Source organism: Rissa tridactyla, chromosome 23 (genome assembly GCF_028500815.1).
Source record: "Rissa tridactyla isolate bRisTri1 chromosome 23, bRisTri1.patW.cur.20221130, whole genome shotgun sequence".
In the NCBI taxonomy this organism is placed as follows: Eukaryota; Metazoa; Chordata; class Aves; order Charadriiformes; family Laridae; genus Rissa; species Rissa tridactyla.
In genome coordinates, this window is record NC_071488.1 from 3,230,217 (window position 1) to 3,244,376 (window position 14,160).

The following is a 14,160-nucleotide window of genomic DNA, read 5'->3' on the forward strand; positions in this document are numbered from 1 at the left end:
CAGGGGACCGGCATCCCGGAGAAGAGCGCCTGCAGTGGGAAAGCCCATCCGTAAAACCTACGCCAGCCGGAAACGGTCCTTTCTTCCCCCCAAAACCCTCAAGCCCTGAGCTGGCGGCTGCACTTTGGGGTCAGGTGCCTGGGAAACCGCCGGAGAAGCAGCAAAACAAGGAAAACCCTTGGTTTTCCCTTTTTCTTTCCACTAAAACACTCCGTCGAGAACTTCGGCAGATTTTTTCCCCCCGCAGCTCACCCTCGCCTTTTCGAAACCTCCCGGCAAAATCCCGAAGGATAATGATTTCAGTTGCACCCTTCGGAAAAAAAAAAAAATAATCACCTCTTCCTAATTTGTTCTCATGGAAAGCTTTGGCCCAGGCGGAATGGGGATGCATCCTTAAGATGCCCTTCCAAATTTCGTTCGGGAAAAGCCGCGTGTTTTTGGGGTTTTTTTTTGGTTTGTTTGGTTTTTTTTTTTTTTTTTCCTTTAAAAGCAGCGATAAAGCGGCCTTTCCTCTTCAACCAACCCTCCGCATTCGGGCAAGTTTGAACAGCGGCTTTAAAACGAAATAGCGAGAAACAGCCGAAGCTCCTTCCCCGGCCGCAAAGGATGCCGCCCGCATCGCCTGAACGCAAACAAGGATGAAGCCTTAAAAATCTGCCTCTCGTTCCCCCCGACACACCTCGACGGGCAGCACGAGCTGCCGACGGGCCGGCAATCACGTTTAATATCGATTAATATCCCCGCGCCGCCCCCGGCTTTTTTTAGGAAAACCGGCTTAGTTAAAACCGTTGGTTTTTTTTTTTTTTTTTAGGAAAACGGGCGCCTGCCAAAGCCCTTCAACCTCTCCGAGAGCTGGCTCGTGCCAGAGCCGCCCCCCCCCTGCCCCCCTGCAGACGGAGAGCCTATTTCGGGGTGCTCCGCGCCCCGTCTCCCCCTGGGAGCCCGTCCTGCCGCAGCAGACGCTCTTCTCTTGGGATACGCTCCAACCTGCCCGGGGGGGCAGAGGAGGGGGGCACTGACTGCCGCCTGGTCCACCCGCCCGCGGGGGTGAGAGCGTTGCCAGGGACTGCTCTTTTTTGGGCGAAAACGCAGGTATCTAATATTTCTGTGCCCCCCACCCCCCCCCCCTCGCCTCATTCCCCCCCCCAGCCGAGGAGCGCCGTAAGTACTGCGTGCATCACCTGCTGCGCTAGAATGAATGCCTACAAAATCCTAAAGCTATTTCTCAGGCAGTTTATGATAATTCCCAACCCCCACCCCACCCCACCCCCCGCCCCACCCCTCCCCATATCCCATGCCCAAAACCCATTTTGCCTCCCCCCCCCCCACCCCAGCCCTTCCCCCGGCCCTCCTCCCCCCCTTCCCGTCCCCTTCCCCGCTGCGAGCCGGCGGCGCTGCCCGGGACGGCGGGGACCCCGTTATGTCACCCAGGTATCCAACCGCATGCGCTTTACGGAGGGGCTCTCCCCCTCGGGCTCGCTGGTGGGTCGCAGGAGCCCCAGGGATGAGCCGAAATCGGGGCGGGCGGGATCGTCCCGCTCGCTGCTGCCTTCGTAGGAGCTGGTGTTGCTGCTGAGGCTGTCGACGGGCGAGCGGCCGGTGGGCTCGTGGCGGGGCTGGTGGGGGAAGGTGCTGAGCGGGGTGGCAGTGTTTCTTTCCCGGTTGGGCGAGACGGGCTCCGACTTGATGCTGATGTTGGGGTTGGTGTTGACAGTCAAAGTGGTGGTGTGGGACAAGTGACTCCCTTGTCTGGGCGTGCAGAAGGGAGGAGGTTAGGAGGGGAGGAGGAGGAGGAGGAGGAGAGCAGGAGGGGAGGAAGGGGGGAGAAACAGATGGAGGAGGAGATAACGGGAAGGCTCTCGTTATTCATCTTTTTGGTGGTCTTTTACCCTCCAATCCACAGCACTCATAACCCGCGCACCCCATGGCTGAATGAATCCAGAATGCTGAATCTGGATCAGGCTGCGAATCTGGATTCGCAATTAGAATTACGAATTATTACGACTCCAGAATTCACAACCCGCGTGCTCCCCCACTGCCGAGCCAGGAGGAGACCCCCGCGCAGCCCTGCGGGCACCCGCAGCACCCCGACATCCAGCCCCGATCCCGCAGCAGTGACCCCAACGTGCAGAGCGGAGGGACACGGTGACACCCCTGTCCCATGGGCACCCCCAGGGCTCTGCCCCAGCATCCCCCGTGGGCTGAGCAAACCCGGCAGGCGGGCTGGGATGGGCGGTTTTGCTCCAAGCCAAGAACCTCTTCAGCCTCTTTACTACAACCCAAAATTCACAGAATCATGGAATGGTTTGGGTGGGAAGGGACCTTGAAGGCCACGCAGTGCCACCCCCTGCCCTGGGCAGGGACACCTCCCACCAGCCCAGGTGGCTCCAAGCCCCGTCCAACCTGGCCTTGAACCCCTCCAGGGATGGGGCAGCCACAGCTTCTCTGGGCAACCTGGGCCAGGGGCTCACCGCCCTCGGAAGAAGGAATTTCTTCCCCACATCTCATCTCAATCTCCCCTCTTTTGGTTTCAACCCATTCCCAACGTCCCGTGGCTCCCCTCCCTGCTCCAGAGTCCCTCCCCAGCTTTCCCGGAGCCCCTTTAGGTCCAGGTCTGTTCTCTGCACGCCCTGCAGAGAAACGCACTGAACATGCTGCTCAAAAGCCTGGTGCATCCATCCCTCCATCCATCCCTCCATCCCTCCATCCCTCCATCCCTCCATCCATCCATCCATCCGTCTGTCCGTCCATCCATCCATCCATCCATCCATCCATCCATCCATCCATCCATCCATCCCTCCCTCCCTCCCTCCCTCCATCCATCCATCCTTCCATCCATCCCTCCATCTATCCCTCCATCTATCCCTCCATCCCTCCATCCACTCACCCAGCACTTCAGCCCGGGGACGCAGGAGTCTCACTCCTAACCTGGCTTTGGGGTAAAGTCACCGGATCCCCCTCTTCAATTCCTGCCTCTTTTTGTCCCCCGGTCTTAGTGTGATTGTGGGCAAGGTGCTTAAACCTTTATTTTGACTAAGATACTCTAAAAAAGCTCTGCGTGTGGATGCTTTATTCCAGACTAAAAGCGGATCCACCTCGGAAAACCTCTTCCAACGTGCAAGCGCGTATTTTTTTTTTTTTTCCCCTGGAATAAAGCAATCCATTTTCAATTTTAAAAGCTATCCTCTTCCTGCACTGGCGGGACCACTATTTCCAGAGGCTTCATTCTGCACTGACTGTCCCCTTTAATTCTGGTTCTTGCTTGGGTCTCGGCTCCCCCCACGCGAGGTGACGAGAGCGATCCTCCTGCTGCGGTCAGACAGCAAGAAGCAGCTCTCGGAGAGCATCACCTAACACCCCGCCGGCCTCAGCTCCTCTGGGGACTCCGGGGTCACTCCTACCACAGCGGTGGGGGCCAGGATTCCCCAAACCTCACGAGCTGGCTGGTCCGGCTCCTCCCGCAGCCGCCGGCAAGTCTGCCTCCTGAAGTGCGGCATTAAACCCGCTGTGAGTGCGGTGGGAGGCTGCCCATAACCCAGCGGAGGAGTCACAAGCTCGGGTTCAGCAGGTTGGGCACCTTGGAGGAACTCCTCGTTTCCCTCTTTCCTTTTACAACATCATCCGAGCGGCCCGTGGCGGGGCGCCCCTTTCACTCACATTAAATTTCCTAGCGATACAGGAACCAGGTGCTGCTGCTGCTGCTGCTGCTGCTGCTGCTGTTGCTGCTGCTGCTGCTGTTGCTGCTGTTGCTGTTGCTGCTGCTGTTGCTGCTGCTGCTGCTGTTGCTGCTGCTGCTGCTGCTGCTGCCAGGCGGAGATGTTGCCGAGGGACAGCCCCCCAGGTGAGCTGAAAGCCGGCAGCGAAGACAACTCAGCGCTCGTCAGCTGATAATCTGGAAAGGAAAGGAGCCCTTCAGTCATTTCAAGGTCAAACCCGCTCCGCCAGAGCCCTGGGCACCTCGAGAAGATGGAGCCTCGCTCAAGAGACGCAAAACAGCCACAACTTCTAGAATTTCAGCCGCCGCTGCGAGCTGCGGGGGGAGCATCTGTCGTTCATTCAGAGGCCGGTCCAGCCCCAACCACGACAAGCTGGTCAGAGGACACGTCTCTCAGAATCACAGAATAGTCTGGGTTGGGAAGGACCTTTAAAGGTCATCTAGGCCAATCCCCCCATCATGGATCTTCCACCAGACCAGGGTGCTCAGAGCCCTGTCCAGCCTGACCCGGAGTGTTCCCAGGGATGGGGCATCTCCCACCTCTCTGGGCGACCTGGGCCAGTGTCTCCTCACCCTCAGTGTAACACATTTCTTCCTTAGATCTAGTCATCTTCTAGCTTCAAAGCACGAGCGCCCACCTCCACACTATCCAACACCCACTGATGACCACTGCCCCCCCCCCAAAGCAAACAGACACACCCTTCCTTCATCCCCCAGGGTTAGGAAACCCCTGTGAGCTCCTGAAACCCACCCATGAGTGGTCCATCCCCACCCCTGCATGCGCGATCATCCTCACCCGTGCGTGGTCCGTCCCCTCCATCCCCACCCCTGCGTGGTCCATCCCCTCCCCTACATGGTCCATCCCCCCCACCCCTGCATGGTCCATCCCCTCCATCCCTACCCCTACATGGCCCATCCCCTCCATCCCCTCCCCTGCATGGTCCATCATCGCCATCCCTGTGTGGTCCGTCCCCTCCATCCCCATCCCTACACGGTCCATCCCCCCCACCCCTGCATGGTCCATCCCCTCCATCCCTACCCCTACATGGCCCATCCCCTCCATCCCCTCCCCTGCATGGTCCATCATCGCCATCCCTGCGTGGTCCGTCCCCTCCATCCCCATCCCTACATGGTTCATCATCCCCACCCCTGCATGGTCCATCCACCCCACCGCCGCGTGGTCCATCCCCTCCATTCCTACCCCTGCATGGTCCATCCCCTCCATCCCCATCCCTACATGGTCCATCCCCACCCCTGCATGGTCCATCCCCACCCCTGCATGGTCCATCCCCTCCATCCCCATCCCTACATGGTCCATCCCCCCCACCCCTACATGGTCCATCCCCTCCATCCCCTCCCCTGCATGGTCCGTCCCCTCCATCCCCATCCCTACATGGTCCATCCCCCCCACCCCTGCGTGGTCTCCGCCCCCCCCGCCTGTCCCGCCCCCACACGCCAGCAGGGGGCGCTCTTCGCCCGCTACAGGGTTCGCGCAGGAGCCGCCGCTCCCGCTCCCACGGCCCGGTACCGGCCCCCCCCCTCCACGTTCCAGGACCCCCCCATGCCCCGGTACCTCCCCCTCCCTTTCCCCCTCGGTTGTGGAGGAGAGGGAGATGCTCTTCCCACCCACAACCCCGGGTGCATCCCAAAAATAGAATCACAGAACCATGGGATGGTTTGGGTGGGAAGGGACCATGAAGACCATCCCGTCCCACCCCCTGCCCTGGGCAGGGCCACCTCCCACCAGCCCAGGTGGCTCCAAGCCCCGTCCAACCTGGCCTTGAACCCCTCCAGGGATGGGGCAGCCACAGCTTCTCTGGGCAACCTGGCCCAGGGGCTCACCGCCCTCGGAAGAAGGAATTTCTTCCCCACATCTCATCTCAATCTCCCCTCTTTTGGTTTCAACCCATTCCCAACGCCCCGTGGCTCCCCTCCCTGCTCCAGAGTCCCTCCCCAGCTTTCCTGTAGGAAAACCCAGCCGAGCATCCCAAAAACCAGGGGGGAAATTGTACAAATCCTGCGGCGACGCAGGACGGAGTGGGGGGAAAGCAGCTGCTCTTCCAGGAGATGGTCAAACCCTGGCTCAGCTGCTTCCCCAGCGCCGCGTCTGCATCTGATACAGATTCCTACAGACCCTGCGCGGTTCTCGAAAACGCTCGCCCTCCCTCCCCGAGTCCCCTCCCTCCCTCCCCCCCCCCTTTTTTTTTTCTCGTTTTTGGGTGTCTTGTGGTTTTCAGCCTTCCCCACCCCGGCGGGGCCAAACTTGCCTGCAGCAGCAGCAGCAGCAGAACACAAAGAGGTGGCTGCGAAGGCGCTGAACCGCTGCCAAAGCCGCCGGGCTGATGGGAGGCACACCCTACCGAAAGTCCCAGGACCGGGGGTTCTTTGCTCTACGCAGCTCTTTACCCCCAGCACCAGCCATTCTGGTTTAGGAGCTCCCGACACCCCCTGGTTACGACAGCCGCCTCCGCAGCTCACGCCAAAGAGCTTGAACTGGAGCCATCCCATCTCTCGGAGCTGCAAACGGTCGGGTTTTTGATTTAAGGGGGCTGCGGAGCCGGCACGGGAAAGGGCACGCAACCCTGGCCAGCGGGAAGAGCTCACCGCAGCCTCACGGGGTCCGAAATCGAGAGAATTCCCACCCAATTTATAGCTTAGCCCTGGAAAGAAGAAGCGGCAAGGCTTGGAGTTTGCGCCCTACAGCGATCTCCGCTGCGATAACCCCGGCAGTATCTTAGCAAACGCCCCAGCCACAGACACCGAAGGCGCCCGAGTGGGAACGCTTCTCTGCCTGTGGTCATCTGCAAGAGAAAAATAAATACAGAAAGCTGAAATTCAGCCCTCCCACCCCCCCCCGCTCCCCGCCACCTTCTCCGCCCTGAGCGGCGGCAGCACAGGGCTCAATTAAAACCTATTTTGGGGACTTTGGGCCGTGCACAGACTGGCTGGTGGACCACACGGCCGACGACTTCCACGCAGGGAGAGGAGCCTGCTCGTCACGCACAAACAAGCATCTCCGGGGCTACACCTACTAATTAGCAGAGGGAGTTCCCAACACGCCTATTCTGGGTCCTTCCAGACAAGCAGCTTTTGACATTTTCGCAAACTTTTCTCTGAGCAAATGCCAGAGCGAGTTACGCAGGAAACCAGCGAGTCCTTAAAGCCTCCGTGGAGGTTTGACAGGTCGCGGGTGAACAACCCCTTCGCTCAGGAAAGTTGCCTGGGGTGGGTCGAACCCCACCAGCCCGACTCCGATGTGCCTACGAGCAGGCTGGTTTGCATTCTTCCCCGACTTTTGGGGGCCTGACGCTCAATTTTCGTTAAGCCCCTATTACAACATCACCCGGAGCTCTCAAGAACCTGGAGATGGATGTAGCTGTAATTAGCATCCACTTAAAAGCACCTTCATGCTGCCAGCCCCGTGCAATGCGCAAGAGCACGGCAGAATCAGGCCCTCACAGACCTTCTGGATGTGACAGTGACTTCTCGCTATTTAAGTTTCCCCACGATTTTAATCCTGGGAAACTCTTGGACACGACCACGTCTTGCGGCAGCGAGTTCCACAAGTGAGGCCGGAGCTGCTCAGGAGAGCCAGGCGCGAGCTCATAGAACCATGGAATGGTTTGGGGACCTGGAAGACCACCCAGTGCCACCCCCTGCCCTGGGCAGGGCCACCTCCCACCAGCCCAGGTGGCTCCAAGCCCCGTCCAACCTGGCCTTGAACCCCTCCAGGGATGGGGCAGCCACAGCTTCTCTGGGCAACCTGGGCCAGGGGCTCAGCGCCCTCGGAAGAAGGAATTTCTTCCCCACATCTCATCTCAATCTCCCCTCTTTTGGTTTCAACCCATTCCCAACGTCCCGTGGCTCCCCTCCCTGCTCCAGAGTCCCTCCCCAGCTTTCCCGGAGCCCCCTGAGGTACTGGAAGGGGCTCCAAGGTCTCCGCGGAGCCTTCTCTTCTCCAGGCTGACCCCCCCCAGCTCTCTCAGCCTGTCCTCCCAGCAGAGGGGCTCCAGCCCTCCCAGCAGCTCCGGGGCCTCCTCCGGCCCCGCTCCCACAGCTCCGTGTCTCTCCCGTGCTGAGGACTCCAGAGCTGGACGCAGTGCTCCAGGTGGGGTCCCACCAGAGTGGAGTTGAGGGCTAGAATCACCTTCCTCGCCCTGTTGGCCACACTTCTTTTGAGATGGTTGGCTTTCTGGGCTGCCAGCGCGCGTTGCCTGCTCGTGTTGAGCTTCTCACCCCCCAGCGCCCCCAAGCCCTTCTCCTCAGGGCTGCTCTCCAGCCATTTTCTGCCCAGCCCGGATTTGTGCTTGGGGCCGCCCCCACTCCCGTGCAGGCCCCTGCATTTGGTTGAAGTCTCTCTCGCATTAAATCACCCCAGGGAAGCCCTGGCCCGGGCCGGGTGCTCTCACCTGTGTTGTAGGCCGTGGGCATGGCAGAGAAAGGCAGCCCCTGCGTCAGCAAACTGGGAGTAGCCACAGAAACGACCGGGGTGGTCAAAGAGTGAGTCGCTTGGGAGACACCTAACCGCTGCGTGTTCTGCTGGGGAAGCAAAGGGAGAGGGAGTTACAACCCAGACGCGTTATTTACTCTGTCGTCCTCGTGGGTTTTTGCCCCCAAAACCTCAGTCTGCGCCCCCCTGCCCCCCCACCCCGGCCATGCACCAGCCGAGGCTGCTCAAGGAGCCCGTGGGACTAAGCAGGACGGATCCTCCGGCCATTCCTCATTGCAACACAGCAAATGTGCAAACCACAGCGGTCACAGGCACGGAGGACCCTGGTGACGCTCATCTGCAGGTCACTTGGCCTTGGGTCGCCTTTCTGGGCTTCACCCACAAGAACCAGGAAAACCCCTGCGAGCACGGAGGGGGGATAACACGGGGGACGCCTCGCTCGGTATTCCTTCTGACGTAAAAAAGAAGAGTCGCTGTTTTCCAGAGGACGCTCGTGAGGTTTGATGTGCTGCTCGCGGAGGGGGAAAGGTACCAAACCAAAGCAGCACCGACACCCTCCTCCTCCTCCTCCTCCTCCTCCTCCCCACAGCACCCACGGCCGAGAACGAGCCCCTCCGCCTCCAAGGTGAGCGGAAGATCCTGAGCATCTGCCTCGGGATTTTTAAAGGTCCTCTGGGCATGCTTAAACTGAAAATCCAGTGCTCAGCAACCTGCCGGCTCGGTGCCCTCATGAGGTTTGGGTGACTCAGGCGTTAGCAAGGTCCACTGTGGAAAAATCCTGCCCTTGGCCCGGTGCACGCCAGCCTCCCCCCGTGGTTTTCCAGGCGGTTACGTGGGCGGATCTACGGGTCAGATTCAGCCCTGTTTACAAGGCAGATAATCTGGGCTGTCTCTGCTGATCTGATTTAAATCAGACTCAAGAGGCTTCACTCTAATCTGAAGCGCCCCGGCACACGTCACCCCGTGAAGACTGGGGCAGCGCCCAGCTTAAAATCACACCTGGCACGACGCTGGCTGCGTCCCCGGGGAGACGGCGGGAGCCTTCCCGGGGCTCCCAGCACCTTTTAGGGCCGGGCACGGACCCCGCAACAGTTCCCGGCCGCGCAGGACCCTCCTGGGGTAATGCTGGAGGCTAAACCCCCTGCCCTCGCCGCCCCCGGAGGGTGACGGCACCCGGGCGCGCTGGATTTGCAGCGCCCTGCGCCCACATGTGCCACCCAGCCCGCAGGTCCCTCCCCGCCACCCAGGGAAGGCGATTACCGGGGCTCTTAATTGCTAAAGCCCCGGAGCTGCAGGAGCAGGTTTTCCTGGCATGCATCCTGCTGGCAGCCGCTCCTCGGCCGTGCCCAGCGCTAAGGACACGGCGGAGAAATGCCTCCGGGGTGGGCAGGATGGAGCCCCGTCCCCTTCCTCCGCACCCTGAGCCAGCCCAGCGGGATGAGAATCGCAACCGCGTCCCCTCCTGTAGCCCCGCACCGGGGCTCTGCGGCTTTCCCGGGATGAATCCGGCCGCGATGGAGGGCTGGCGGGGGGGGTGGGATGTTGGCCAAGCAGGGGTGTATCAGCCCCGGGAACAGGGCAGCATCCCACCCCCGTTACACCCCGCGGCGAGTGCGGGGATGTCAGCCCCGGCTGTGCCGTAGGAAGCCCCCCCTGATTTCCACCCCCCCCCCCGATTCATGCAGGCAGGAGGTGCTGAGGTGCGCAAGCTGCTCCCCCCAGCCCCGTGCACCTTGCAAAAAACCCCTCCCGCTCACAAACTGCCATGCCGGCCCCGTTACAAACACCATGCAGGCATGCTCCCGGGTGAGCCCGCTTGTCGCCGGAGGCTTGGTGACCACCTCCTGCTCTGCCCTTCGGGTCAGGGGCACGGAGAAAAATGCGGGGCCGCCTCCCTGAACCCACTAAAAGAGCAGCTCGGAGGCTGACGGTGCCAGGAGCGGGGGCCGGGGGTGGGGGGGGCCGGGGCAGGGCTGAGCTGACTCACGCCACCGCCACCGCCGCCGCCGCCGCCCGGGGTTGTTTGGGGAGAGGTGGGAGTTGCCATTTCGCTCCAAAGGAGCTGGTGTGTCGCTTGAGCAATACGGAGGGAGCGAATCCCGGGGGGCTGAAAGTCAGCAGGGCAGGGGGGGACGGATCCGCAGAGCAGCACCCCCCCCCCGGCCCCATGCCCCGTGGGCCTTTGCCCACCCAGCTGCGCTGGCGTCCCTGTCTCGTGTGTGCGTCCCGTCCCCCCAACCCCGACTCCATCCTGGATGTTGTCACCTTCCGCCCCCCCCCTGCTGCCAGCCGGGCTCGGGCGAGGACTGCACTTCACTTCAGGCGAAAATCAGCCGGGTTGGCGTTAACAGGTTTAATTGTTAGTCTGAGCTAACCCGGCTGATTTTCGCCTAGAGCAAGCTGCTCCTCCAGCTCGGAGGCAGGCAATGCCCTGCGGCAGCGGGAACGGTGAGGAGCAGATGGGGAGGCGGGCGGTGACTGTTTTCACCCTGCCGACGGGGAAACTGAGGCACGGAGCTGCTGGGGAGGGGGGCGCGGTGTGCCGTTAAGCAAAGGCGGCTTTTGGGGCAGGGAGAGCGGCGGAATTCAAGTCCGCCGAAGCCCCGGCCAATCCTTCCCCTGGCCAAAAGCGCCTCCTCGCAGGCTGCGAGAGGGATTGGCTTACTCCCGGGTTTTTGGAGAGCTTTTCCCTGGCTGCGTTAGCTGCATCCTACAGCGGCTCTCGCCCTTTCCTCGCTGCGCTGACCTGTCGCCCATCTGCCCTGCACCAGAATAGCAACAGAACGGGGTGAATCATTGCCACAAACAAGGTGGTGTTCACTTTGCTGGCGGGGGGAGGCGGGGGGGGAAGAGAAGGGAGAGAGAGAGAGAAAAAAAAAACAAAACAAAAAACAACAACGCCCCCAAAAAAGCGCCATAAAAATAAAACGGAAAACTGCTCCCGTGCACAAAGGAGGTTTAGGGAGTGCTCTGGCCGGCCAGTGGATTTACACAGGCTTTAAATAATATCCTTAATATGGGAAGAGCCTGATTTACTCCCCGTCTCTCAGGCGGTGGCGGTGGGCCAGCGCTCCCCGTGCTGTGAACTGCGGCTCCGGCGAAGCCCACGGCTGGCGGCGGTGCCCAGGCCGGCTCTGCACGGCGCCGGCCCCCAAAGGGGCTGAGCCCCCCCGTCCCCGGGGAAACCAGCACCGCTTTTACGGCCTTAGTGGAGAAACAGGCCCTTTACAGCTCATGTCAGCTCCTTCTTTTCCGTCGGGAACCCGATTTTCCTAAAAAGTGGGTTTTTCTCGGGATTGATTTTCGGTGGCAGGACGGGATGTGACACCCGCGCTGGCAGCCGTCTTCCCAAGGGAGGGCAAAGGGGACGCCCCCGACGTGCCCCCCTACGCCTAGGCTGAGGGCAGGGTGCGGGGACCAAGGGGACAAGCGGCCCACGTCCCACCCCGCCGCGCCACACGCTCAGCAGGGCACTCACCAGAGCCAAGTGGTCCTCCGTCTGCCCGCCGGAGAACAGAGAGAAAACCGAGAGGCACCGTTAACTCCACCGCCCCGCCAACCGCCGCGCCGCCGCGCTCACCGGCACCGCGCCCTCGCCGACTGCCGGGCACGTACTGGGTTATACTGGTGCCCGACGCGGGGCTTTGCACCGTGCTGTTTGCATCCAGCGCGGTGCAAAACGGGAAGCCAAGCCTTCCTCCTCGGGTCTCCCCCGCTGGCACGGCACCGCTGCCCGCACCGCCTCCGCTCCAGCGCAACGTCCACCCTGCAGCCAGGGGACGCGCCACCGCGACGTGCCACGTCCCCACCACCCCCGTCTCCTCGCAGACCTCGGCCGGGCACTCACCAAATGGTGCATGAGCCCCTTCCCGCTCTGCGAGGTGATCACGCGTAAATCCGGCTTGCGGCTGTTGGTGGCGAGCTGCGTGCCGTGGGAGGGCGGCGGCGGGGACTTGGCCGGGATGATCTTGCCCAGGCTGCTGCCGTTGGAGACGGGCAGGAGACCCGGAGAGGCTCTGGCACTCACGTAGCCGTTTCCTGCAGGAAAATGGGTGACAGGAAGGTGAATGCACAGCGGTGAACGCATGGCCATGGTGAACACGTGGCGACGGTGAACGCATGGTGATGGTGAACGCATGGAGATTGCATGGAGATGGTGAACACATGGAGAGGAGATGGTGAACGCATGGAGATAGTGAACGCATGGTGATGGTGAACGCATGGAGATGGTGAACGCATGGGAACGGTGAACGTATGGAGATGGTGAACGCATGGAGATGGTGAACGCATGGAGATGGTGAATGCATGGTGATGATGAACGCATGCTGATGGTGAATGCATGGTGATGATGAACGCATGGAGATGGTGAACGCATGGAGATGGTGAATGCATGGTGATGGTGAAGGCATGGTGATGGTGAACGCATGGAGATGGTGAACGCATGGAGATGGTGAATGCATGGAGATGGTGAACGCATGGCGACGGTGAACGCATGGAGATGGTGAACGCATGGAGATGGTGAATGCATGGTGATGGTGAAGGCATGGTGATGGTGAATGCATGGTGATGGTGAACGCATGGTGATGGTGAATGCATGGTGATGGTGAAGGCATGCATGGCAAGCAGTGCCGCAGCAGGGCTCCCCAGGTGCTCCTCCCCGGGAGAGCAGCACCGCATCCCCCCAGGCTCCCCCAAACCCACACCGGGCTCACCCGCAGCCCCGGGGCAGGTTCCTGCCCGCCGGCAGCGCGGTGCAGCCCTGAGCGTGCTCGGCAGCGCCGACAGCCGCGGGGACACCTGCGGCGGGTGCATCGTCCCCACCAACCCCGGCAAAGCCGCCCCGGGGCAGGCAGGGCAGAGGCAGGGCAGCGGCAAGGGACAGGCAGGGGACAGGCAGGGGACAGGCAGGGCAGGCAGCCGTCCCCAAGCTGCCAGCGCCGGGGGCAGCTCCGCAACCTGCAGGAACCCACCACCGTTACCGCAATAACAACCGATAAATATTACAGGCTTGATTTGCGGCAAGGCCTCTTTATGCCGCTCTGGCAGGGTACCGGGGCCCCGGCGAAGGGGGATAATTACTGTTATGTTCACTTTTAAGGTCTCTTTATGGTACCGGAGCAGCGAAAAGGGGCTGTGGCAGAGCAAGGACTCAGTTCACTGATCCCACTGCCCCTTTGAAGATCTGAGGTTCCCCCCTCCTCCTCCTCCTCCTCCTGCTGCCCCACTTAAGGATTTTATGTGCAAAGAGAAGGGGGGGGGGAAGAAGAAAGGAAAGGAAGAAAAAAAATCTAAAAAGGAAAAGATTTGATGAACATCAGGAAAGGAATAAATTGGATCAGATTACTGTTCTGATGAGGGTGGGTTTTTTTTTGCTTTTTTTTTTTTTTTGTTATGAATAGGCCCCAAAGATAGAAAGGCGTTTAGCAATCACCAGGATTCAGCCCTCATATTCATTGCACGTTAGACCGGGAAAAATAGGTCGCTGATTGCATTATTAATCACATCTACCATTGCGCTACATCTGCATTTCAGCAGGCGGCTGGTGGCAGTGACGCCGCAGCCGTGGCGCGTGCTCACCGGGACCGAGCGCCAGCCGCTGCCTCTCCCAGAGCCATCCCAGGGCCGGACACAGCGGTGATGGGGCAAACCGGGCATGGGGGACGGCCACGCGCCCCCGGAGCCGCGGGTCTGATCCCACCGATGCTGAGGGAGATCCCCCACCGCGTCCCGGGAGCTCCCGTCAGCGATGCCCGTGGTGGCCGGGCTGCTGCAGGCTGGGCAGCCCCGTCCCACAACCCCTGTATCCGTGTCCCTGCCCGAGGGAGGGGACCGGCTTTCCTGTCCCCAGCGAGGTGTCCTCCCAGTCCCGAATCACCCTTGAGCACCCGTGCACAAGGCATGTGGCCAGTGCATCAGGCCCCGGCTATCTCCGTGCACCCAGAACTACTTGAAAGGCCGCTGGCTTTTACATTTATGAAGGTGCGTAAAAATCCTC

The 14,160-nt window shown here is 61.0% G+C and overlaps 1 protein-coding gene across 7 annotated transcripts in view; it reads right to left on the reverse strand.

The window, feature by feature from the left end:
* Positions 1–1,363: 1,363 nt before the first annotated feature.
* Positions 1,364–14,160, reverse strand: part of MEF2D (myocyte enhancer factor 2D) — a 39,640-nt gene continuing 26,843 nt past the window's right edge. For 2 of the 7 annotated variants that reach the window (XM_054182987.1, XM_054182985.1), the window contains exons 6-10: positions 12,013–12,203; positions 11,644–11,664; positions 8,125–8,251; positions 3,658–3,892; positions 1,364–1,749 (exon numbers count right to left, since the gene is read on the reverse strand). In XM_054182987.1, the coding sequence (XP_054038962.1) occupies positions 1,419–1,749; positions 3,658–3,892; positions 8,125–8,251; positions 11,644–11,664; positions 12,013–12,203 (905 nt within the window). In that variant the 3' untranslated portion in view covers positions 1,364–1,418. Of the gene's footprint in view, positions 1,750–3,657; positions 3,893–8,124; positions 8,255–11,643; positions 11,665–12,012; positions 12,204–14,160 lie in introns of all 7 variants that reach the window. The other 5 variants (XM_054182986.1, XM_054182984.1, XM_054182990.1 and 2 more) reach the window with 3 other exon arrangements.